The sequence below is a fragment of the Vitis vinifera genome, chromosome 6 (genome assembly GCF_030704535.1).
Source record: "Vitis vinifera cultivar Pinot Noir 40024 chromosome 6, ASM3070453v1".
NCBI classification, from domain to species: Eukaryota; Viridiplantae; Streptophyta; class Magnoliopsida; order Vitales; family Vitaceae; genus Vitis; species Vitis vinifera.
Window position 1 is genome coordinate 19,833,007 of NC_081810.1, and position 24,171 is coordinate 19,857,177.

General features: G+C 34.0%; 1 protein-coding gene across 2 annotated transcripts; it reads left to right on the top strand.

The window, feature by feature from the left end:
- The first annotated feature begins 4,750 nt into the window (after window positions 1-4,750).
- LOC100265339 (uncharacterized) lies at window positions 4,751-24,099 on the top strand. 2 transcript variants are annotated; one of them, XM_002279927.5, is made up of 8 exons: window positions 4,751-5,015; window positions 7,763-7,870; window positions 7,991-8,653; window positions 16,435-16,514; window positions 21,575-22,051; window positions 22,159-22,245; window positions 22,356-22,450; window positions 23,478-24,099. In XM_002279927.5, the coding sequence occupies exons 1-8, from the start codon at window positions 5,009-5,011 to the stop codon at window positions 23,545-23,547; spliced, it is 1,587 nt and encodes a 528-aa protein (XP_002279963.2). In that variant the 5' UTR covers window positions 4,751-5,008; the 3' UTR covers window positions 23,548-24,099. The 2 variants fall into 2 exon arrangements, 1 of the variants encoding a protein (XP_002279963.2); XR_009465893.1 differs by lacking the exons at window positions 4,751-5,015; window positions 7,763-7,870; window positions 7,991-8,653; ... (2 more) ...; window positions 22,356-22,450; window positions 23,478-24,099 and adding an exon at window positions 8,660-16,216.
- Window positions 24,100-24,171: the final 72 nt, after the last annotated feature.

Sequence of the window (24,171 nt, forward strand, 5' to 3'; positions counted from 1 at the left end):
CATATAGACTAATTAATTAATTATGACTCAGGTGAGCTGAATTAGGTGATTTAAGCCATTTTTGTGCTTAAGTCACTTAAGCCTATAAGAAACCTTATAAATGCCTCCTTAGGGTTTAGGACTCTAATTCTTGTTAGTCATCTTTCAGAGAGAAAGTCTTCCTTGAGAGAGTTAGAAACCTTAGGCATTCTTATAGAAAGAAAAACCCACATTGGGTAGATGACTTTTACGATGGTTTTTTCAAGATCGTCGTTGGTCAAAAATTGATTTGGGAACATCCAAATCAAAGATATATTTTTATTCTCTTGAGATATCTTTAAATGGGTTTTAATGCCATGTTTTCCGCTTAGATAGATTTCTAGAGAAGCTTAGAGTGTGAAAGCATGTTCCTATATGATCTAGGGTTAGGGAATATTGGAGAAATCCAAGTTCCCAACACATTCCCTTACAAAATGGGGTTGAATGTAAACATCAATATTTTCTCAATATTGCCTATGCTTTGTGATTTCAAGCACACCTCCTTATTCAATTAAGATAATTGTACTCTTGCTATTACATACCTGATTAATAGAACCTTGTCATTGGTTTTCTCTAGCCAAACTCCTTATGATTTTTTTTTTCTACAAAACCTTTGTATTCAAACTTCAGAATTTTTGGTTGCCTTTGTCATGCTTCTACCCATGCTTTGAAGAAAACTAAATTTGGTCCACATGCTAAATGTTGTGTATTTATTAGGTATTCATATGGTAAAAAGGGTTATGAACTTTATGATATAAAAAACAACACAATCTTTGTTTCACATGATGTCATTTTTAATGAAAATATATTTTTATTCTCTCATATGCCTTCAACTCCTTTACGTTTGGTTCTTCTTTTACAATAGATGTTATTGATTTCCCTTCATGAGATGTGTCATCACTATCTACTTCTCCATTGCCACTTGTGCTTCGTCATTCTTAGCATCCATGTCAAAAACCCATTTACCTACAAAATTTCCATTATGGTTTGGCTACCCTTCCTATCCAATTATCTTACTCGACTAGCACTCTTCTAGTAAGCACTTCTTATCCTTTATCTTATTATTTCTCATATTCCTCTTATCACTCCCGCTCATTATGCTTTTAGTATGTCCATTTTATTATTATTAGAGCCAAATCCTATAAACATGTTATCGAAGATTCAAAATGGTATGATCTTCTCATTCTTTATCTCATTATTTATCATATTCCTCTTTCTCCTATCCCCGTTGTGCCTTAGTATGTCATCATTATTAGAACCTAAATCCTTTAAACATGCCATCCAAGATCCAAAATGGTGTGATGCCATGACTATTGAAATTTATGCTATTGAGGTTAATAAGACATGGAGTTTGATTGAACTTCCTATCGAAAAGAATGTAATAAGTTGCAAGTGGGTTTATAAGATAGAAGTATAGGTTTGATGGTTTGATTTAGTGCTATAAAGCTCAATATGTTACGAAAGGTTACAACTAGCAAGAATGACTTGATTTCCTTGAGGTCTTTGCTCCATTTGCTAAGTTAGTCACTGTCAAAGCTCTCTTGGCTATTGCTTCCATTAGAAATTAGCATCTTCATCACTTAGATATCAATAATGTTTTTCTTCATGGTGACTTAGAAATGGGAACACTCAAGTATGCAAACTTTATAAGTTTCTCTATGGTCTTAAGCAAGCATCTTGAAAATGGTTTTCCAAATTATTTCATGTTTTACTTGATATAGTATATCTTCAATTTAAATTTAATTACTCTCTCTTTAGAAAGACTTCTAGTAATTCCTTCATTATTCTTGTTATTTATGTGGATGATATCTTGGTTTGTAGGAATCATCTTTCTATCATTTCATCTCTGAAGTGATTGCTTTACCTTGAAAGATCTTGGTCCACTTAAATATTTTCTTGAACTTGAAGTTGCAAAGCTCCAAGTATGGTATTTATCTTTTCCATAGGAAATATGCTTTTGATATTTTGGAGGATTTTGGCTTCTTTGGTTTTGGCCTACGAAAAGACAACTATGGAACCTAACCTCTAGAAATCCAAAAAACAACACATGATTTCTTGCTCTTTCGTTGAAGTAGAATATCATGTGGTGGTTATCACTTCTTGTGAATTTCAATGGCTTCTTTCCTTGTTCCATGATCTACAGATCACCCATCCACAACCTACCAACATGTTTTGTGATAACAAAGCTACTCTCCACATTACTACAAATCTAGTATTCCATGAACACACCAAGAACATTGAAGTTGATTGTCATGTGGTTTGTGAAAGAATTCAAGTTGGTTTAGTTTGTATTGCATATGTTCATACCAAGAAACAATTAGATGATGTCTTTACTAAAGCTTTAGGAGCTATTCTTTTCATTCCCTAATTCACAAGTTGGGTGTATGTAACCTCCACACTTTAACTCGAGGGAGAATGTTAGAAATCCTTGATTGATGCTTTAATTGTGGTTTATTTTCCTTATAACATTTTTTCCACTTTTTCCTCCATTAATTTCATCATTTGTACTTGTTTTACATCTATATAGAACATCAGACTAAGATATAACTTTTGCCCATTACAAATCCAAAAGTTTCATTGGTTTTTTTTTTTTTTAAAAGTTTGTTCTAAAAACCAATGTTTTCATAATCGGACTGGTCATTGAATCAGAAAAGTTACCGATTCACGATTCACTGGTTGGACCGGCGGTCGAACTAGTGATGTCATAAATATATATTTTATTATTTTATATATTAGAAAAAATTAAAAAATTCGTAAATTTTGACAACATCTACCAGCGGTAGAGAGGAGTACCAGCCGAAGCCGCTTTCCAACGTCGGCTTTGCCAGTTAATAACAGTAAGGAGCTTTGCCGACTTCCAACGCCGCAGGTTGCCAGCCTATAACAGTTTCCGATGGACGCCATTTGGGTGTCACGAGCGGGTGCACGTCAGGGATAGGTGGAGCGGCACACCGGCAGCTGCTGCGGGGGGAGGACTAAGGCGGCAAGGTTTTCCAATTTCTAGACTTAGGCAACTTGTATACCCTTCAAAACGACATCGTTTTGATGCTGTATATATATATAAAAAAATTTAATTGAATCGGATGGTTTGTCCGGTTCACCGGTTGGACTGTCAGTTTAAGCGGTTCGACCCCAGTTTGAAGTCATTCCGGTCCAATTGGCCGAACCGAATCGAAACCGTGGCCGGTCCGGTTTTCAAACCATTACTTAAAACAAATAATTTTTTAGAATAAATTTTAGGTACTTTCATTTATTTTTTGTATAATATTTTGAGCAACAATTGAAAATATAAATAGTAATTTCAATTTTTGCATTGTAAATAAGTGAATTGTACTTTCGCAAACCATAAGCTAAAAATACTACTTTTTATACATGAATTTCTAAACAAAATTTTGTTCCTATAGACAATTAAAAACTGTTGTTAAGAACTATTCCCAAAATCATTTTTTTAGAACGTTTTTTGAAAACATTCCTAAATCAACCTTTAAATTTTGTATCTTGCCCTAATTCCTTAAACTTGGGAATTAGGATTGATAATTAGAATCGTGGTTGACAAATTTTGTAATTAGATGTCATTAGGTGCAAAGTACATATATTTGGGCTTCAAAGTAAATCAAATAGAGACCAAAAAAAAAAAAAAAATCACTTCCTTGGTACACTCGAAGGTCATCATTAATTATTCCAATGATGTATAAGAAGATCAAACAATAGAGGATTGTATCAAGAATTATGTATAATAAAAATGAGAAAGTCAATAAATCATTTTTAGACGTTACTTAGAACTCATTTAACTTATTTTAACTCTTCTATATAAAAATTTAAATAATATAAAAATATGTAAAATTTTAATTTACTTTAATTTTATTTATTTATTTTTTCATATTTTTTATATTAAAGTTAAAAATGAGAAAATAAACTAAAAATCCAATATTTCTTCTTAGAACCAAGCATGGGTTTAAAGAATTTGAGGTACTATTTTTTCTTAATATGGTGCATTTAGTAATTTAATAAAGAAGGGGATGGTTAAGTCCAATTGAGGAGATGAATATTAGGATTCAAAAATGTAATGAAAATTCTTATTATTAAATTAAATAAAATCTTAAATTGAATAATTTACTACTCAATCACACTAAAAATATTATGAATAGAGTGTTTTAAGCCCATTATATTGCTCCATCAAACTAAGAAAATATCTTGTTTTGATTGGGAACTTTTGTTTTATTTTATTTTTTCTAATTTTAAATATTAGGTTCTCATTTATGACTTGAACTTAAATTATGAGTAATTAAATAAAAAACAAGATCAAAATTGTTAAATTTATAATAAGAAAAAAAATTGATGAATAAGAAATACAAATGGGTCTAAAAGGAAAATCTTAAGCTTCTACTATTATATCGAGCAGGTAATTATTAAAATGGGGACCAATTATATTGGGTCAAGTGTATAAATTATTTTTTTTAAAACATTTAAAACATTTCGGGTTTTTAAACAAAGTTTTGTTCTATAAAACATGATAGAAGAGTTTTCAAAAATTATTTTTGAAAATAGTTACCAAATAAGCCCTTAAATTTTTATATAAAAAATGAATTGTGCATCCAAACCAAAAATAAAAATAAAAATAATAAATAAATAAATAAAGAGGAGAATGAAAATGAATAAATAAATAAATAAAAAATAAAAAAAAGGAAAGGAGAAACAGAAATAACCAAGTGAGGATAGCAAGAGATAAGAAGGTAAAAGAAAGTTGATGGAAAAATCCAAAATGGAATAAATTTTGGAAGCCACAATGTGTCATCATCTTCTCTACCTGCTTGCCTTGTACCTGAAACTCCTTCTGTACCTTTCCCCTTCTGTCTCTCTCTAAAATTCATCGACCCTTTATTGCATTCTCGCTTGCCCTCGTGGGTTTCGCTTGTTGACCCAAGAAAGGCAGGGATTTTAGAGAGACAAACCAAAGGTGGAGGCCGAAAAACCCTAGAAATTTCACTCCATGGAAGGTATTAATATTCCTATTCTTCATTTCAGATCATGTCCGATGTTTTCTTTTGTGATACTTGATGGGATTTTGCGAATAATTTTCAAATTTTGGCGTTGGAAATTAGAAAATTCAGTCTTTTGCATATGTGGGGCTGCTTGATTGCTTGGAAGAACGAAAAAAAATCAAAGGAAGTGGGATTTTGAATCTTATATTTTATGTTGCTTTGGTTTCCAAATAATGAAAAGCTCATGTAAGTCGTATTAACAGCTGGGTTTTGACTTTTTCTTCCTACATTTTCTCAGCAACCAAACAGGCGCATCAGTTCTTTTTAATGTTATTTTTGGGCTGATTTCTTCGTTAATAGGTTGAGCATTCTAGTAAGAAGGTTGTTTATGTTTGGGTTTCCTGTTTTATTTCTTAAATTGATTGTTTTTAAATATATATTGTATATTTTGTCCCATAATGTGATAATGCTATTCTATTTCCTATGGAAAGGTAAAGAAAATTATTTTCATTTGTCGGATGAATGATTTGTGATCCTGGACATTTTTCTTTTTCCTATATGTAGGTTGTATTTAGGTCTATCATAAATTTCCGTATTAGAATGCAGGGCTATTTTCTACTTGAAATTTGTATCAGAGTTTCTAGTTGCTTTCATGCTTTTATGATGCGGCTTGACCAGCCTGTTTACTTGATGAATTTCAAGCCTTTTCCTTTAATAATTTTTTCTAGAAAATGTTCAAGGCAATGCTGGATGTTGAAAAAATTGTTAAGTAGGGTTTGTGGGTTTTTGAATGAGGATGTTGCACTAGCTTGTAATTGTCAGACCTTATTAATATATTCAAGTGGGAACCAAGCACATTGACAAACAGACGCTGGTTGAACAAGGCACAGAAATGTAGGATGGTATGCTGCATTTGCTAATAAAGATATGAACTCATGAAATGAATGTGAACAAACAGTTGATCACATTCTTTTACGTTGCGCATCAACGGGAATCTTGTGGCAGCTAAATTTTTCTTTGTTTGGGATTGATTGTGTGATCCTCTCTTCAATAATACCAATGTTTTTAAGCTGGAATCAATGTTTTAAAAGGCTAAAGGTGGTCTTGAGGTGTTTTCCTCAGATGAGGTAAGGAGTAAGCTTGAGGCAAGACAAGGCGTAAGCCTCAATTTAAATAAATAAATAATAATAATAATAAAATAAAAAATAGAAAAATAGAAAAATATGAATAAATCCACAAGAAAATTGAAAAATAAAAGCGTATAAGCTTCATAATAAGAAAAGTAATTATTCGTTATCGTTAAAATTTTCTAATTTAGATCAATTTCTCTCTTCTAAAAATTTAGTGTTTTTTATGGTTTCATCAAATAATTTTCAATACTAGTAGGAGCCTCCAAGGAATGTAATCATTTCTAATTGCCATATTATCCTTCCCATTACTGAAAATATCATCCATTTTTCTTGTCTATGAATTGCAATGGTTTTTGTCCTTATCTATCAATAATAAAGTAATGATTATATATGAGTTCAACCATTAGGGTAGTCAAAAATTTCCCAATTTATCTTTTTAATATCTCTTTTCCTCCTCCATTTAAAGGGTTAATTGGAAGTCAACCAAGTCTTATTTTATAAAAGGCTTAACCCAAGTTAGGCCCCGATATAAAACTCAAGAAATCTATACAAAAGCTCACAAAAGCATTGAACTCATTAAAACTCATTGGATACAAGGTTTTAGCCTCTTAAGCCTTTATAGCCTTGAGGCTATAGTGTCGATAGAGTGAGGCTTAAGCCTCAATTACTCTAACTGAGGCTATAGCCTCAAAAGACTACTTCACATAGCCTTGTCTTGGGGCACACCTCAATAACCTTCTAAACATTGGCTGAAATGGACATTTTGTCGAGAAGGGGTAAAATAAAGTGTGGTTGGCTGCCCCTTTGTGCCTTTTATGGACAATTTGGTGGGAGAAAATTTGAAACCCTAACTGAGGCTATAGCCTCAAAAGACTACTTCACAGAGCCTTGTCTGGGGCCCGCCTCAATAGCCTTGTAAAACATTAGTTGAAATCGACACTTTGCCAAGAAGAGGCAAAATAAAGTGTGGTTGGCTGCCCCTTTGTGCCTTTTTTGGACAATTTGGTGGGAGAATTTGAAAGTGTGGAAATTTTGGAAATCACTCAAATAATATTTTATGTGTGGTTTTTTAGATTTTGTTAGGTATTGTATTGGAGAGACATCTATGTCTATGTTGGATTTTGTTGATTGGATAGGTTCAAAGTAGGTCTGGGAGGGATCTGTGCTTTTTTCTATCTTTTTCTTGGTGCCCTTTGTATAGCCCCTGCATACTCTGGTGTACCCTTGTTGTAGCTCTTTTTGTAGCTTCTCTTTTTATACATCATATATATGCCTTGTGTTTGCAAAAAAATGGATAGTTGATCGCTTGTTCATGACCTAGATGGAGAGGAATGGCAAAAAGGGATCTGTAAGGCCAACTTATGTAATAGGATAAGGCTCTGTTGAACTGAGTTGCAGATGTAGAATTCTTCACTTCCAAAGTTTAGTTACATTTAATTACAAAGTCTTCTACTTTTCTCATGCATCTTTCATATTTATGATTCTTTAGATTTTTATGTTTGCAATATTATTGGGATTTGTTTACTTATCGGCTGGTAGGACCATAAATGTTTCCTGGTAGATTTTTTTTTTTTCCTATCGTCATTTTCAGTACTAATATTATGTATTTTTTTTCTGCTTTTAATGTTTCAGAATCAAGTGAAGTGCACTCTGAAGAGAACAAAATTTGTGAGGAGAAGAACAAGAAAAGAAGGCTTAAGACACCATCCCAGGTTCAGGCTCTAGAGAAATTTTATAATGGTATGAATTTTCTGTTCACTTGCCTTGTTGTATAATGCATTCTTAAATAGCTTACAATTTTTTTTTCCTTTTTCCTTTTTTTCTTTATTTTATTTTGTTTTATATTTTTACTTTTCCCAGAACACAAATATCCCACAGAGTCCATGAAATCAGAACTTGCAGAAGAGATAGGATTAACAGAAAAGCAAATTTCTGGATGGTTTTGCCACAGAAGGTTGAAGGACAAAAAGCTATTGGAAGATGAAGCAGGTGCAAATGGAAGGCAAGATCGTTCAAGTGGTGTTATACAGGATCGTGGCAGTGGATATAGACAGGATTCATGTGGCAGCACCAAGCACGGGGATTATAGGCATATTGATCCTAGGGAAGTTGAAAGTCGAAGGTTCTATGGGCAAGAATTTTCAGCTGGAGACCTTAATTATGAGCACAGGAGTCATTATACTGGAAATTTTAGTGGCAGGGGTGACACATCATCAGAAAGTAGCTCAGATTTACAAGATAGGTTTTTTCCTCAGAATGAAGATCCTTTTGATGTTGAAACTTCAAAACTTCCAACAAGGAGTGGAATTGTCATGCCAATAAATACCAAAGGTACCCAAAACAGGGGATTTGTTCGGCCATCAGGATATTTGAAAGTGAAGGGTGAAATTGAGAATGTTGCTATTACTGCTGTTAAGAGGCAACTAGGGAGGCATTATCGAGAGGATGGTCCACCACTTGGTGTTGAATTTCAGCCACTCCCCCCTGGTGCTTTTGAGTCATCAATTAGGGATCAAGATGATGGTAAGTTGTGATGCTTTTTCTGTATGTTAATGTTTCATGTTACTGGTCCTGTCATAACTTAGTGTCTGATTACTGGAGTTTCAGTTTTGTTGCACCAATTTTTCCATTGCTTTCAGTAATTTTCCTTTCCTTGATTATGTTAGGTATGTTAAATTTTCTGGAAATGAGTTAACAACTTGTAACTCTTTTATCTTTAGGCATATGAGAGTAGGAAAGCTAACCTAAGCCAAGTTGGGATGCTGGTGGGAGGGAGCACCAATGCTTTTGGGGGCAGAACGTATGAAGATATGTTTCTAGTTTTTTATCTTATTAACTATAGAGCGGGCAGATCCCTTTGAATGAATTATGGCATTGAAGAAAAGGGAAAAAAACCTTCGTCGTTGCATATATGACTTATTTGTCTGAAAAAGTTATTTATCCTCAGCAATAGGGTAGTATGCAAGATGAAGGTTAAGGGAAAAATGCTGGTGCCAAACTTGAGCATTATAGTTTTGTGACAATTAGCTAAGTTGTTCTTTATAGGAGGTAATAGGAATCCCATGTCATATTAAACCATAGGACCATATGGTTTCTTCCTTAGGGTAGAGAGATACAGAAAACCTGAAGTTTATCTTTAAAGTTTAACAGAGGGCCCAAGCATGCTATTGGAAATAGGATGTGCAAAGATATGGTTCTTGAAATATCCATGTTATTGAAGTGTCCAGTTTTATTTAATTTATAGAGTGTGTATATGCCATGCACTTGTGACGTGGTTATTAGAGTTTAAATAACGTAGACCATGGGAAAAGGGAAAGCAAATCCTAAAGTGGGATTGTGACTATTCAAAAAAGAGTCAGTGGTATAGTTTTATCTTATGAACATTGTCTTACTAGATAAGATGTCTTTTCTAGGAAGTAAAAAGGGATTTTTCATCATGTCTTAACTGTATAATCCATAGTTCCTCTGGCAGAGGAGCATAAATACTGACAGCTTGAAATCTAGGTTATTGCATCTACAGTTCAAAATTTACATTTAAATTCAAGTAAACAAATGTGTCATGGTTACATAAGTGATTATTGGATTCATTCTTGGATAAGTGATTAATTGGAAACGAGTGAAATAATATGTTACATGAGTGTCTTGTGGGAGGTTCTAGGTTCAAGAAAATGTGATCTACAAAAAAAAAAAAAAAAAAAAAATGAAAGAAAGAAAGGAATTAGTCATGAGTTTGAATGGGAAGATCTGATATGAGGGTGTGGGTGGTGACTTCAATGTTATAAGGAGAAGTTCAGAAAAACTGGGTGGATCTAGATTCACTTCTAGCATGAGGGACTTTGATGGCTTTATAAGAGAAAGTGAATTACATGATCCCCCATTACGAAATGCCTCTTTTACTTGGTCAAATATGCAAGAGTCACCGGTGTGTAAGAGATTGGATCGGTTTCTCTATTCAAATGAGTGGGAGTTCTCATTTCCTCAAAGCCTTCAAGAAGTTCTCCCTAGATGGACATCAGATCATTGGCCGATTGTATTGGATACCAATCCTTTCAAGTGGGGTCCTACACCTTTTAGGTTTGAGAATATGTGGTTGCAACATCATAGTTTCAATGAGAGCTTTAGCAGTTGGTGGAGAGAATTTAAAGGAAATGGTTGGGAAGGTCACAAGTTCATGAGGAAGCTACAATTTGTTAAGGCAAAATTGAAAGATTGGAATAAGAATACTTTTGGAATGCTTAAGGAAAGGAAGAAAACCATATTGGATGAAATAGCTATCATTGGTGCCAATGAACAAGAAGGGGCTCTCTCTTCTAATCTAGCTGTTCAAAGAGCTGTAAGAAAAGGGGAGCTAGAGGAAATAATAATGAGGGAAGAAATTCATTGGAGACAAAAAGCCAAGGTAAAATGGGTTAAAGACGGGGACTGCAACTCAAAGCTGTTCCACAAAGTGGCTAACGGGAGACGAAACAGGAATTTCATCAAATTATTAGAGAATGAAAGGGGTTTGGTGTTGGACAATTCCGAGAGCATCACAGAGGAGATATTACTTTATTTCAAAAAACTATACTCGAGTCCTCCAAGTGAGTCGTGGAGTGTAGAAGGTATCGATTGGTCCCCTATATTAGAAGAGAGTGCCTCTAGGCTGGATTCCCCTTTCTCCGAAGTAGAGATCTATAATGCCATCTTTCAGTTAGATAGGGATAAGGCACCGGGGCCTGATGGTTTCACCATAGCAGTGTTTCAGGATTGTTGGGATGTGATCAAGGATGACTTAGTGAGGGTGTTTGCAGAGTTTCACAATAGCGGGATTATTAATCAAAACACCAATGCATCCTTCATAGTTCTTTTGTCCAAAAAGAGTCAGTCAAAGAAGATCTCGGATTTTAGACCTATCAGCCTAATCACTTGTCTCTATAAGGTAATAACAAAAGTCTTGTCAGGGCGTCTAAGAGGAGTACTACAGGAGACCATCCACTCCACTCAAGGTGCTTTTGTTAAAGGGAGACAAATTCTGGATGCAGTTCTTATAGCCAATGAGATTGTGGATGAGAAAAGGCAATCAGGGGAGGAAGGAGTAGTATTCAAGATAGACTTCGAAAAGGCTTATGACCATGTTAAATGGGATTTTTTGGATCATGTGTTGGAGAAGAAGGGATTTAGTCCTAAATGGAGGAAATGGATGAGAGGTTGTCTGTCGTCGGTCTCTTATGCTATTCTAGTGAATGATAATGCTAAAGGGTGGGTCAAGGCATCTAGAGGTTTAAGGCAAGGTGACCCTTTATCCCCTTTCCTGTTCACCATTGTTGCAGATGTGTTGAGTAGAATGTTGTTGAAAGCTGAAGAAAGAAGTTTGCTGGAGGGCTTCAGGGTAGGTAGAAATAGGTGTTGGGTGTCCCATCTGCAATTCGCAGACGATACCATCTTCTTTGCTAACTCTAGTGAGGAAGAATTGCAAACTCTTAAGAGTTTATTGTTAGTGTTTGGTCAAGTTTTTAGGCTTAAAATCAATCTTGATAAGAGTAATCTATTTGGTATCAACTTGGATCAGGATCATCTTTCTAGGTTAGCATTGTTGCTTGATTGCAAGACTTCAGATTGGTCTATACTTTATCTAGGTCTTCCTTTGGGAGGGAATCCAACTGCTTGTGGTTTCTGAGACCCAGTGATTGAGAGAATTTCTAGGAGATTAGACGGGTGGCAAAAGACTTACTTATCTTTCGGCGGTAGGATAACTCTCCTACACTCATGTCTATCCCATATCCCTAGCTACTTTCTTTCTCTGTTTAAGATTCCTACTTTAGTGGCTGCAAAAGTTGAGAGGATGCAAAGGATCTTTCTTTGGTCAGGGATTGGGGAAGGCAAAAGAGACCATCTTGTTAGATGGGATGTTGTGTGTAAGCCGAGGGTAAAAGGGGGTTTGGGGATTGGGAAGATTCCTTTAAGGAATCGCGCTCTTTTAGGGAAATGGTTGTGGAGGTGTCCTAGGGAGAGTACAGCTCTTTGACATCAGGTCATTCTTAACATATACGGGACACACTCAAATGGTTGGGATGCCAACACTTTAGTCAGGTGGTCACATCGTTGCCCTTGGAAGGCCATTGCACAAGTCTTTCAGGATTTTTCCAAGTATACTCGATTGGTTGTAGGAAACGGGGAAAGAATTCGCTTTTGGGAAGATTTATGGTGGGGGGACCAAATCTTCAAAGACCAATATCCAAGACTATTTAGAGTAGTAATGGATAAAAGTGTTCCCATATATTCAATTCTTGGTTCGGATCGCCCTTTCTCATGGAACTTTAATTTCCGTCGTAGTCTAACCGATTATGAGATAAAAGATTTAGAACGCCTCATGCGCTCTATTGATTGTATGAATTTATTCACCTCCGCTTCAGATGCGAGATCTTGGTCCTTATTGTCTTCAGGACTGTTTACAGTCAAGTCCTTCTTTACAGCCTTGTCCCAAACGTCTTATTCATTTCCTTTGATCCCTTATAAGTTTTTATGGAAATCTCAAGTTCCCTTCAAAGTTAAGGCCTTTGTCTGGCTTGTGGCACACAAGAAGGTAAATACCAATAACTTGCTACAATTGAGGAGACCCCACAAAGCTCTTAGCCCTGACATTTGTAAGTTGTGTATGGGGCAAGGAGAATTAGCAAATCACCTATTCCTTCATTGTTCTGTGACGTTGGGGTTGTGGCACAACCTTTTTCAGCTAGCCAAGATGGATTGGGCCCCTTCGAAAAACATTTCAGACATGATGTTCATCAATTATAAAGGTTTTGGCAAATCCAAGAGAGGGTTGGTTTTGTGGCAAAATGCGTGCATAGCTTTAATTTGGGTTGTGTGGCGGGAAAGGAATGCTAGGATATTTGAGGATAAAGCTAGGAATTTAGAGAATCTTTGGGACTCCATTCATTTCATCGCTTCTGTCATGCCCCAAGACCCACTCCAAGGGCGTGATGGTCATTTCACACTTCAAACCCGAAAGCTTACAGTGTAACCTGATCCAAACACTTATTTTGTAATCGGAAGTTACCAATTACCAAGTACCTGTTCAGAGTAGCGGAACAAATCTAAAATCCTCAAAATTCAATTTCAAAACTAAACATCCACTATCCAAAATCCATTGTCCAAATATTTGCAAACTTAAATAATTCAAGTACTAGAACAAATTTCAAAATCTTCAAAACTCAACTTTGATCTAACATAAAATTTGAAGGATCAATATCCAAATAACTTCCAAATACCAAAAGATCCAATGAACACAACTAACAGTTAAACAAAATTCAATATAAAATCCTAAGTCAAATTCTAGTGATGATCATTCCTTAGCCTAGCCATCACTCCTCACCCGAACTAAGGGTACCTGAAAAGTAGTCAACAAATGGGAATGAGCTCATAGCCCAATAAGGAACATTAATGCAGTCCATGGATCAAACATTTCAAACTTACTTGCAAAATAGGAGATATTGTAATCAATCATTTTCATAAAGTTGTGAGTAATTTTTTTTTTTTTTTGCTAATACATTCAAAATTTCTAACCGTATGCATTTATTTCTAATTCAAACAATTTCATATCAAATTCAGTCAAAACATTCCAATAATTTATTTACTCTGGTCATCAAACATCAAAGGGTGCCTAGTTAGGTGGGACTTTTCAAATGGGTGGCTAGCCTCAAATTGTTCCTTTAAGGTGGACGGAACCAAACATTACTAGTACTAGTAACCTCTAACCGAAACCCCTAGAGGCTGGGGTTCAAATCAATTACATTCCCCACCAAGAAATGTAAAGGTCAATTATTATATCCTATTGACAGGGGCCAAAAGTCAATTATTATATCCCGTTGACAAGGGCCAAACAAACCAGAGTCAAATATTTATTTCATTTATTCAAATTTACAACATATAATATCTCCACATTTATTTGTCAAAAACATAATATAAAATTCTAACATACTTTTCATGCAAAACAAGTTTGATCCATGCATAAAACGGAATATAACTCAAACGTTTTCAAATAATGTATATATATATATATATATAAATTGTTTTAAAAAAAAAGAACTTAACAATTGCATTAATTTCCCTTACCTCAAAAGAAGTCCTCAAAAACTTTGGAGAAAAATAATTCTGAAAATCTACTCTTCACTTAACAAAACATAAGAGAAACAATTATTACTATTTATCTAAAATTATAGGTTTGACAATCCTAAAATTTTAGGTATTCAAATTAATTTTTTTTTTATATTTATGAAAGGTAGTTTAATCTATTCATATTTTAAAATTTAATAAATTTGTAATTCATATAAAATTGAATTTATTTATTTATTTTAAAATTTATTTCTTGGGACACAACTTAATTAAACTATAATTTATTTCAATAATTAATTTCTATGTTATTTATTAACTTACGCTCATAATTATAATATAAAAAAAAAACTTTGCTTCCTTTTTATTTAAAACTTCTATTCTCTCATTTTTATTTTTATTTTTTTTAAACGTAAACTTTATTCCCAACAATACTCCATTATTGTCAACAAAATAATAGACATGTATATATATATATATATATATATATATATATATATATATATATATATATATTAACTAACAACTCTCTCATCCATCCGTACACACACCCACACCCCATATTTATATTATATTATTTTTTTCATTCTCCAGTCCCAGTGTGCACACGCGTCCTCCATTTTTTTTTTTTTTAATCCTTAAGCCATTCTCCAATTCCACAGTGTGCACACGCGTCTTCCAGGTTTTTTTTTCCCTAAAAACTTAAGAATTTCCAATTTCCAACAATAAATCGAAATCTTAAATTTTCACTATTTGATATTAAAACGAATTAAAAATAATAATAAACTAACCCTAATCTAAATCGAAATCTTCATAGGATTTTTTTTTTTTTCTAAAAAAAAACTTAAGATCTCCCCAATTCCAATAATAAATCAAGATCTTAATTTTTCACTATTTGGTATTAAAACGAATTAAAAAAAATAAACTAACCCTAATCTAGATTTGGGGTTTTCCAAAAAAAATATCTAATGTGCTTGAAATTAACTAATGAATCTAAAATAATAATCTAGGGGTTAGAATCTTACCTATAGAGGTTTGTTCTTCAAACCTTAAAATCTGACCTCAACTTCACGTTCTCTAGAAACTCTCTGCGAACAAGAATACGATTCAAAAAAAGAACAGGAAGAAGAGAATTTTCTATTTATACCTAGGGTATTATTCGTAAAATTACTTTTTCACCCCTCTTCCATTTTATTAAATTAATTAATTAATTAATTTAATATCATTATTAAGAATTTCCTAAATTACCCTTTAAAAAGAAAACTTGGGCGTTACAGCTTCGTTTTGGGCTTTTTGCTCAACATGGTTTAAGGGCATTCCCCTTAACTTTTTACAATTAAATTGGCTAGCAGTGTGTAGGTCCAATGAGACGGTGTAGTGTCATGTTATTTTATTGTGTTGTTTAGTTTTAATTCTGGCGGGAGGACTTCTCATCCTCCTTATGTACTATTTTATCTTATCAATATATTCATGCGTGGTTTCCCATCAAAAAAAAAAAAAAGATCTGATATGAGGGTGGTAGAGGTGAACAGGGAGCAACATGGAAAAAGCTTCAACCCAAGAATCTGGTTGTTTCCTGAAGCTGTTTTGCTCATAGTTTGCAGGCTTGCAGCCAATCAGTTAAATTTGTTTAGTAATTTTTATTTTCTTCATTCATTGGCACATAAAATTTTGAATTCAACCGACACAAACTGGCGGTGCATATGCTACAAGAATGGGAGCGATTGCATTTATTGTTATCTGAAATCTTACTACTCTTACATTTTATTAAATTGATTCCATGAAATGGATGTGTTTTGGTTTAGTAGAGATACATGGTATTCCAGTTCATGGAAATCTCGTCATTTTGGATTGTTTCGATTGCAGATAATATCAATTAAATCCGAGTTTGAATGTCAAATTTCATGGGTTTTTGTTTGTCTATTTCCTGCCAGCCCATTGGATTGGGAGCATGTTTAACCATTGACTTGCATTTGTTTCCCATGTATCATGATCATGGTAAGTACAATGTTCAGTACAATTAATACTTTGGCTTGTATATGATTATGAATGATGATGTGTCAGGTTCCTCAGTAATTTCAATGCTGAAGAGATTGAAGAACTATAATTTGATATTTGCATGTATGCATGTATGCATTTATGTATTTGAAATTCTGTTTTTGATATATTATAGGTTTTATAATTATTGATGTGTCCTTTGTTGAACTCTTTTGCAGAACCCTACTATGTTGGCAATTCCATTATGTCCCAATCCCCGGATAATCCCGGAGTTCCCAAACCACCCAGTCTTAGTACTGTAAGCAGACTTTCTGATGCATTCTTTTTAATGTTTTAGCAAATTTAGTGGTACTCAAATTATTTATTTAATATTATAAGTAATAACTGTGTGTTTCATTTCAAGGAGCATAGAAAAAATGGTGGAAATGCTAATTGATTTATTTAGTTTTGATTTCATAAACTAATATCATAGTGAACCCTTTCATATATCTTCCAAACATTCTTATGCATGTAAGGGTGAAAAAGAGGATGGTGTTACTCTTTGTACATGGTTTATGGGATTGAATTAGGGGGAAAACTTGCTGTAAATTTGGACAAGGGTAACTTAAAGGTTTTTTTTTTTTGATATGGAAATTGGATAAATATATCAAAAGAGCAACTAACATAAAAGGGGAGTGATCCGAGTATCCAAGATGTGACACAAGGTGAGAGTAGTGAGCAAAGACAATCAAAAGAATGAAAAGCAAAGAACTGTTAGTTTAATTGGCTCAAGCTAGAGAGTTTGCTTGTTTATACTTTGTATTTTCTTATATTTGATTCCTTGTAGTTTTGTTTTTCTTTGGTGGGAGGATTCCTCATCCTTCTCTTGAACATCCTTTTTATCAATATATTCCTTTGTCGTTTCCTATCAAAAAAAAAAAAAAAAAAAATTGGCTCAAGCTATCTGCAAAGTCAATAAAGAATGGACTCCACCACTTAGCAAAACCACAAATGCAAGGGTGAAATGGAAATATAATATTAGGGTTCATGATCAAAGCAAGGATGGTTAAGAAATTGGGATTAAAGGAAGGGCTGATTATATAATAAGTATGTAAAGCTTTATGGAAAACAAAATCAAGAAGAAATAGGAGAAGAACAGGGACAATAAACCTTAAGGCTCCTTTTGGATCATGAAAAGTTTGAGAAAAATGAAGGAAAGAAAATAAGGAGAAAAAAATAGAAGAAAAGCAAAAATGAAGGAAAATGAAAAATAAGCTTAAACTTAATAAGTTTTTTCTCCCACCCTTTTTCAATTTTTTCCTCTCATATAGAGAATAAAGAATTTAAAATTTTGTAAGTTTTAAAATAACTTTTATTATATTTTTCTTTCATTCATATTTCATGTTTTCCATGAGAAATCAATTGATAAAATTTGAGTTTCTTTTCCTTTTTTTTCCTTTCTCGGAACATGGGAGTCTTACAAAGGCTCTCTAGGAGTCTCACATAGAAAAAGCAATCAATGGAGTTTCACAATTTAGAATAGAAGCTTCTGCTAAATGAGAAGTTACTAAACTTTAGATGAATCAAATTTTGGAGAATTGCAACCTAGGAACTCTATGAATGACATTGTAGAAATGAAGACTTTCCATAATGTCTAGTTCCAAATCCTATGCAAAATTATGAAGTTAAGAAATCGATGAGAAAAAAGGAAAAGAAAAGGAAAAATCTTATTAACAACTAAATAAAACCCAAACTAACTATAAAAAAGGTAAAATTAATAAAACCTATAACCAAACACCTTGTAACATGGGCACCTAAGATTCCTAATTTGCAACATTTAATAATACGCCAAAGTATATGATTTTCACATTATGATCAAGGAGTTTAGAAGTATGTAGATTCAAACAAATCCAACCAAAAGAACTCTTTCATGTGACACCTATGGTGGGACCCAACGATTGCTAGCCATCCTATTAGTACTAAAAATTTCTAGATTGCCATCTTCATCACCTAAAATAGTTAGATTATTTTGTATTTCTATGACCTCTACTACAATTACATAAGAAACTTGAGTTCATTTGGGAGTGATGCTCGTAAAAGTGCTTTTAGCCTATGGGCACTTTTGTTAGTATCACTTTGACTGCAAATCTATTGTAATTGAAATACTAAATAATCCTAGCTAAGAAAAACCAGAGATAGAGTTACCACAACTCTGTAGAATTCTGGGTTGTCATCCTTTAGGATCAACTCTAATGTGTTCAATTGTTTTTAGATTAGAAGAAATAATTATTTGTTAAAGCTAATAAAACCCTAATTTAAATAAATGAGAATAAAATATGGATGCTAAAATATCTAACAAAAGCTAAACAAAAAGAAAAAAAAGAAAAGAAAAGGAAATGATCCTAAGAAGATCACAAGTTTGATTTTGAATATGTGAGAAAAAGTGAGATTTTTCCTACTTTGAGGATCAAAGAGAGGATACAAGATTTAACCACATCTTAATTTAGATCTCAAAAGTTAAATCAACCTTCAACTTTATTTCTGATTTTGATTGTTAAGCCCTTCATCCCAAAATTCATCTTGATCTCATGTATGATCAATTAGAGCAATTTATCCAATGATTGAGAGGCAATCAAACATTATTGAAACCAAGCTAAACATCGATCGTCCTTTAATTGAGTGGAACTACTTAGATAATACATTCATGTATAGTGAAAATGAAAAATTAAAGAGTTTAGGTTTAGAGTTTATCATCCTTCCACACATTCCTCATATAGGTTATCCATCTCCCTTGCTCTGTTTCTTCATATCACATAAAACTAGCCAAACATGGTGGAGAATTTCTCCTCAACCAATGTTTGGTTGCCAAGAAATAAAAATAGAAAAGAATCAAAAAGAAAAGAAAGAAAACCTAAAACTATATTAAAGAATGAAAGAAGAGGTGTTCAATCTCTCTCCCTACGTTCTATATCTTTTTAAACCCTAAAACCAAACAAATATATATAGCCTAACCCTAAAAGAGATATGTGACAACTTCTGATTAGCTGCTTATTCCAAAAATCACATGACAATTTTCAAAAAAAATAAAAATTGAAATTTGCAAATGTCTAGGGCCCATTACAGATTGGAGAAGGGCCGGGTTTGCAAAATTTGAAGTGGAGAAGGCTGGAACATGAAATGGTAGAACCCATTTCAAATTTTGGATGACTTTTGAAATGGGAAGTTGTTTGGCAGCAGTCCATTTCGAATTCCCAATGAACTTCTAAGTGGATTTGAAATAGAAAGTCCCTCTTGCACAACTTGCTTCAATCGACCATAACGTTTTTGTTTCAACTCTGATTTGTGAACCGTTCGAAGTGGTAGAGTCCTGATTTCCCAAGCTTCGAAATAATATGTGGCTTGCCTTGTAACTCCCATGAGAAGCTATCCAAAATTCAAGTTGAGAACTGATTTTCTTCAGTTTCACCCATTTTGCTTCTTCACTTGATTCTTGCTCCAACTTAGTTTCCACATAATTTCATCCTCTCCAACCATTTCCATAAGCTTTGTCTCTTATCTTTCATGATCATGCCTTTCCCTTTTTGGCTTTGCTTGGCTCTCAGCTCCTCCTTGTCTTAAATGCTTGACTCCCTTTCTGCCTTGGCTATGATTGAATTTTTCAATTCATATCTTTGCCCTAAAATTTAGCTCAAAATAAAAGTTAGCATCATAGCTAGGGCCTTAGCACCAATTCGAGTTAAGTTGAGTGATTTAAGCCTTTTGTATTGCATAAATCATACCATACATGTGTCGTTTGAGCACTTAGTTTGGATTTGATCACACTTCTATCAGAAACAATTTTGTGGGGAATGAGTTAGTATTTGCATATAAACCAAAAATGTATTTTGAAAATGCCTTTGATGATGACACATATAACAAAAAAAGTGATTTTTTGAAGAAGCACCTGCCAAGTCTAGTACAAAAATGATTTCAAGTGATTATCTAGATTTTTTTTTTTTTTGATAGGAAACGACAAAGGAATATATTGATAAAAAGGAAGTACAAGGGAAGGATGAGGAATCCTCCCACCAGAGAAAAACAAGACTACAAGTAATCAAATATAAGAAAATACAAAGAAAAACAAGCAAATGCTCTAGTTAGACCAACCCATTGGGATTACACACCGCTAACCAATCAAGTTGTAGTGATTATCTAGATTTTTAAGAGAGATTTTTAAAACTTCATCAAATGCCTAATTTCAGTAAGAAAAGTATTTGCAAGCATTAGGAAGTACTTCTAACCCTTTGAAAATACCTTCCAAATGGACTCTTAGTTTATTTAGAACGATAAGACAGTCATTTTATTAGAGAGTCATCTTATTGAGATGAATTTTTTTTTTTTTTTGAAAAGTCTTATTGAGATGGAAAAATGTTCTTCACTTTCTTTTACCATGTAATTTTGCAGTTCATCTGTAAATTGTATGTTAACAAGGAAATACATGGTAAGATGCAGGTTTCAAAGAAAACCTTAAATGCTATGTCATATGGCCATTCCTGTACACATTTTGCAAACACACAATGTTATGGGAATGCAAAATGTAGAGGGCCATAGTAGCAGTGTCTTTGTTATATAAGTGCAAGGGCATTGATCATATAGTTTTATTATTAGTGAAGCGACTGACACTTTTAGGTACTGGGACCAGAATTTAACTTTGAGATTGAATTCATTTCTGAATTTTCTGAACAACTCAAGTTTCGGGAAATCATTTCTGAAAGCAATTATATGACAAGGAGCCTTGTATCAAGTCCAGGCTCAATTCCTGCACTACTGCGCTGCAACCCCCATCATGACTGCATCATGACTGCTGTTATTATGTCAATACTTCATCACCCCTCCTACCATTTTTACTGCACCAGGACCACCTGTTACTGCCCCTCTACCACAGTACTCCACCAACATCAATGCCAGATCACCACCACCATAGTTGCCACTCTTGTCACGAGCAGTGCATCTACTAATATGCTATTACTGTATCAAAATGAAAGGTCTATTTGGGGGATTCCCTCTCCGATAAAAATTTTCATGTGTATCTATCAACTCTCACTTGCATTCTGTGCTTAAATTGAAATACAATAACAAAACACTTGCAGAAGGTGAAGTTTCTCACTTTTGCTTGCACCTCTTCTGGTGCTGCATTAAAGCAAAGAAGGAAGCAAATGAACAACATTTACTTTTGAACTTGTGGAAATAATTAAAAACCTGCTGAAAGCCTTCCCATTAGTTTTAATTGAAGCACATGTTTAATTTTTGCGCCTCTCTCTCTTTTTATTCTTGAAATTTATTGGTCACAGATGATTTATATGATAAACTAAATTCTTGTTATGTTCAAACACATTGCAGAGATATGAAGTGTGTAGTTCCAAGTTGGCTTCTCAAAATTCTTGTATGGAAGAGGCAAACTTTGGAACCATGCATGGATTTGATAGTAGGGACAATTACTCTAACCGCCAATTAAAGCAAAAGGGTTCTTTTCCTAATTATAGCAATTTGTCCCCTGGCTGGAACTTTTCCAAGGATATGCATGAAGATGCTGCTGGAGAAACCTCCTTTGTTAATAGCAACAAGAACTATGAGATGAGGTCTAATCCTGGTATTGAAGGGATGAGATTGAGTTCTGTTTCTAATCGTCGCCTTCATCCCTATGGTGGAAAAGTTACTAGTGAACAAACAGACTCTTGGTTGCATGAGTATGATGACATCAGGCCCAAGATTGTCCAGCAGAAGGAATACTTGAAATCTAAACCTTCAAATTTGATACTTCAGCAAAGTGGGTCTTGTGATGATGAAGGGAGAGGGCAGTTGAGAAATATGGCAAAGGTTTAATTATTACTTTATATCTTTTTGTTGATGTCTTCTATAGTTTGACGGCTATCATGATTAAAGTTTTGGGTTGAGATTGAATCTTGTGATTTTTATTTTCACAGATGGAAGAAGTTTGTCGAGAAAGGAGAGCAATGAGAGAATATTCTGATCCAGTAGGTGAAAAGGTGCAACCAACAAATGAAATGAGAGTGAGTGTTGGCTTGTTAAACTTCAAGGCATATCCTCAATTTGTTTTATTTTGATCAACTTTTTGCTGATGCCTCATCCTCCCTTCTTTTTTTTCCATAAATGTTTGAAGGTTGCTAAGAGAGTTAGAGATGAGTCTCCACCACTGGATTATGCAAAAAAATCATCATTTTCTGAAACACCAACATGGGGAAATCAGATCAAAGGGTTAGTATAAATTCCTCCATGTGATTAGTGTGTCTGTCTTTAAAGCTGTCAAAAATTCATCTTATCTTGTCTCAGTAAATTTTTTGGCTGGAAATTTTCTTGGCAATTGATTCATTAATAAATGAAAGGATGAATTCTATATCTCTAATTAGCACACAAGTAAAAATTATAAAACACCTGATTCTAGTGGAGTGTTTATTTTGTTCTTGAAAATCAATTCACAGTTGTGGTAGATGATCTATTTCCAACCCTTCTAGTTTTGAGAATTTTTTTTTTGAGCCTATGAGGTTGAGTTCATTTCGTCTGTCACCCATGATATAGAATTGCTTTTGTAAATTTAATGAATAAGCAGAGGTTCTTTAGCAAGTCAATTGCTTCATTGTTTTAGAAAAATGAAATAAAGAGCCTCCTTACTGTGATGGTTTAATGAGTGGGATTGGAGTTGTATCTTTTCTGAGTTGTGTTACCCCACTGTGAACATCCAGAAAGCATTGCCATAGGTTTTGCTTTTAGTTAGGCTCTGATAATCTCTAATTTTTGCATGTGGAAGTATAAAGCTGGAAAGACAATTAGTGGAACTATTGCCAATGCCACATCGTTCATAGTTGCTCCTCATTGGTCATAACACTGATAGCCTTGTTCTCGTGCATGATGCTGTACTGGCTTATCATCTGCATTGTAGTTATGAAATTAAATTTTTAGCTGAGGTGCCTCTATACATGTGTATGTGTTTGTTTATGCGAATAGCAATGCCTTTTTCCTTGAATGCCAATTTCCCTAGCGTTTGGGTGTTCCTTTGATACTAGGTGTTGTGTTGTGTTCTTTACATGCATGTACTGGGATAATTGGAAAACATTGAAGCCATCAACACAGCTTCTCTTAAAATTTGAAATGGCTGAGTGGTGGGACATAAATGAAGTCATAGAACTGATACCGTCCCTTATGTTCTGATAGTTCCTGGGTTTCTGTCCTTGTCCAATTCGACATACCTGGTAACTTGCTAACACTGCTTGGTTACATCATCTAGGTCTGCTATGGAGATGCCATCTAGTTTCAGTGAGGATGAAACTGCCGAAACCAGTTCTTCCATGGATTGAGGAAGCAACGATAGAGAGATCTGAAAGTTTCTCAATGTCACACTGAAAGAGAGGAAAGAAACGGCCACCATGCCAAGTAAAGACGCAATGAAGCTGTACAGTTGAGAATGATCTGTTTAACCACAACATTAAGCACCAGTAGGATCAACACCAGCAGTAGAAGCAGGAGAAAGTTTTCAGTTGATTGTCCCACCCAAGTTCTTTTGTCCCTTACAATGCTTACCTGTTTATACATATATATATGTACAAAAGCTTTTACCTTTATTGCCTAACTGAGATTGAGATTCTTTTGGGAGTTTGATTGTAAAAATCTCAGTTGCCTGGGAGCTCTTCTAATCTCAGATTCATGCATAGGCCTGATTGCATGATACATTCAGAGCTCATGGCTGATGTTTTCTTCTCTATTTTCCCAATGAAGGGCTTGTCTTATTTGGTTTCAGAAGGTAAGATGAATATCTCCAACTTTTGCTAAATACTTGGAGAAAAACAATTACCCTGTCTGATAGATCTGGAAAATCATTCTTACAAATCAATGAAAAGCTGTTTAATCAATTGCCCATCTGTCCACTTCTACTGATCTGTCTGCATGGTCACAAGTCAGGGTTTTTTCCCTTCCCATGTAAA

Coding starts and splice junctions, on each gene's coding strand:
- LOC100265339 (XM_002279927.5), top strand. Junction 16,515..21,574: donor AACCACCCAGTCTTAGTACT/GTAAGCAGACTT, acceptor AACACATTGCAG/AGATATGAAGTGTGTAGTTC. Junction 22,451..23,477: donor TGGGGAAATCAGATCAAAGG/GTTAGTATAAAT, acceptor TACATCATCTAG/GTCTGCTATGGAGATGCCAT.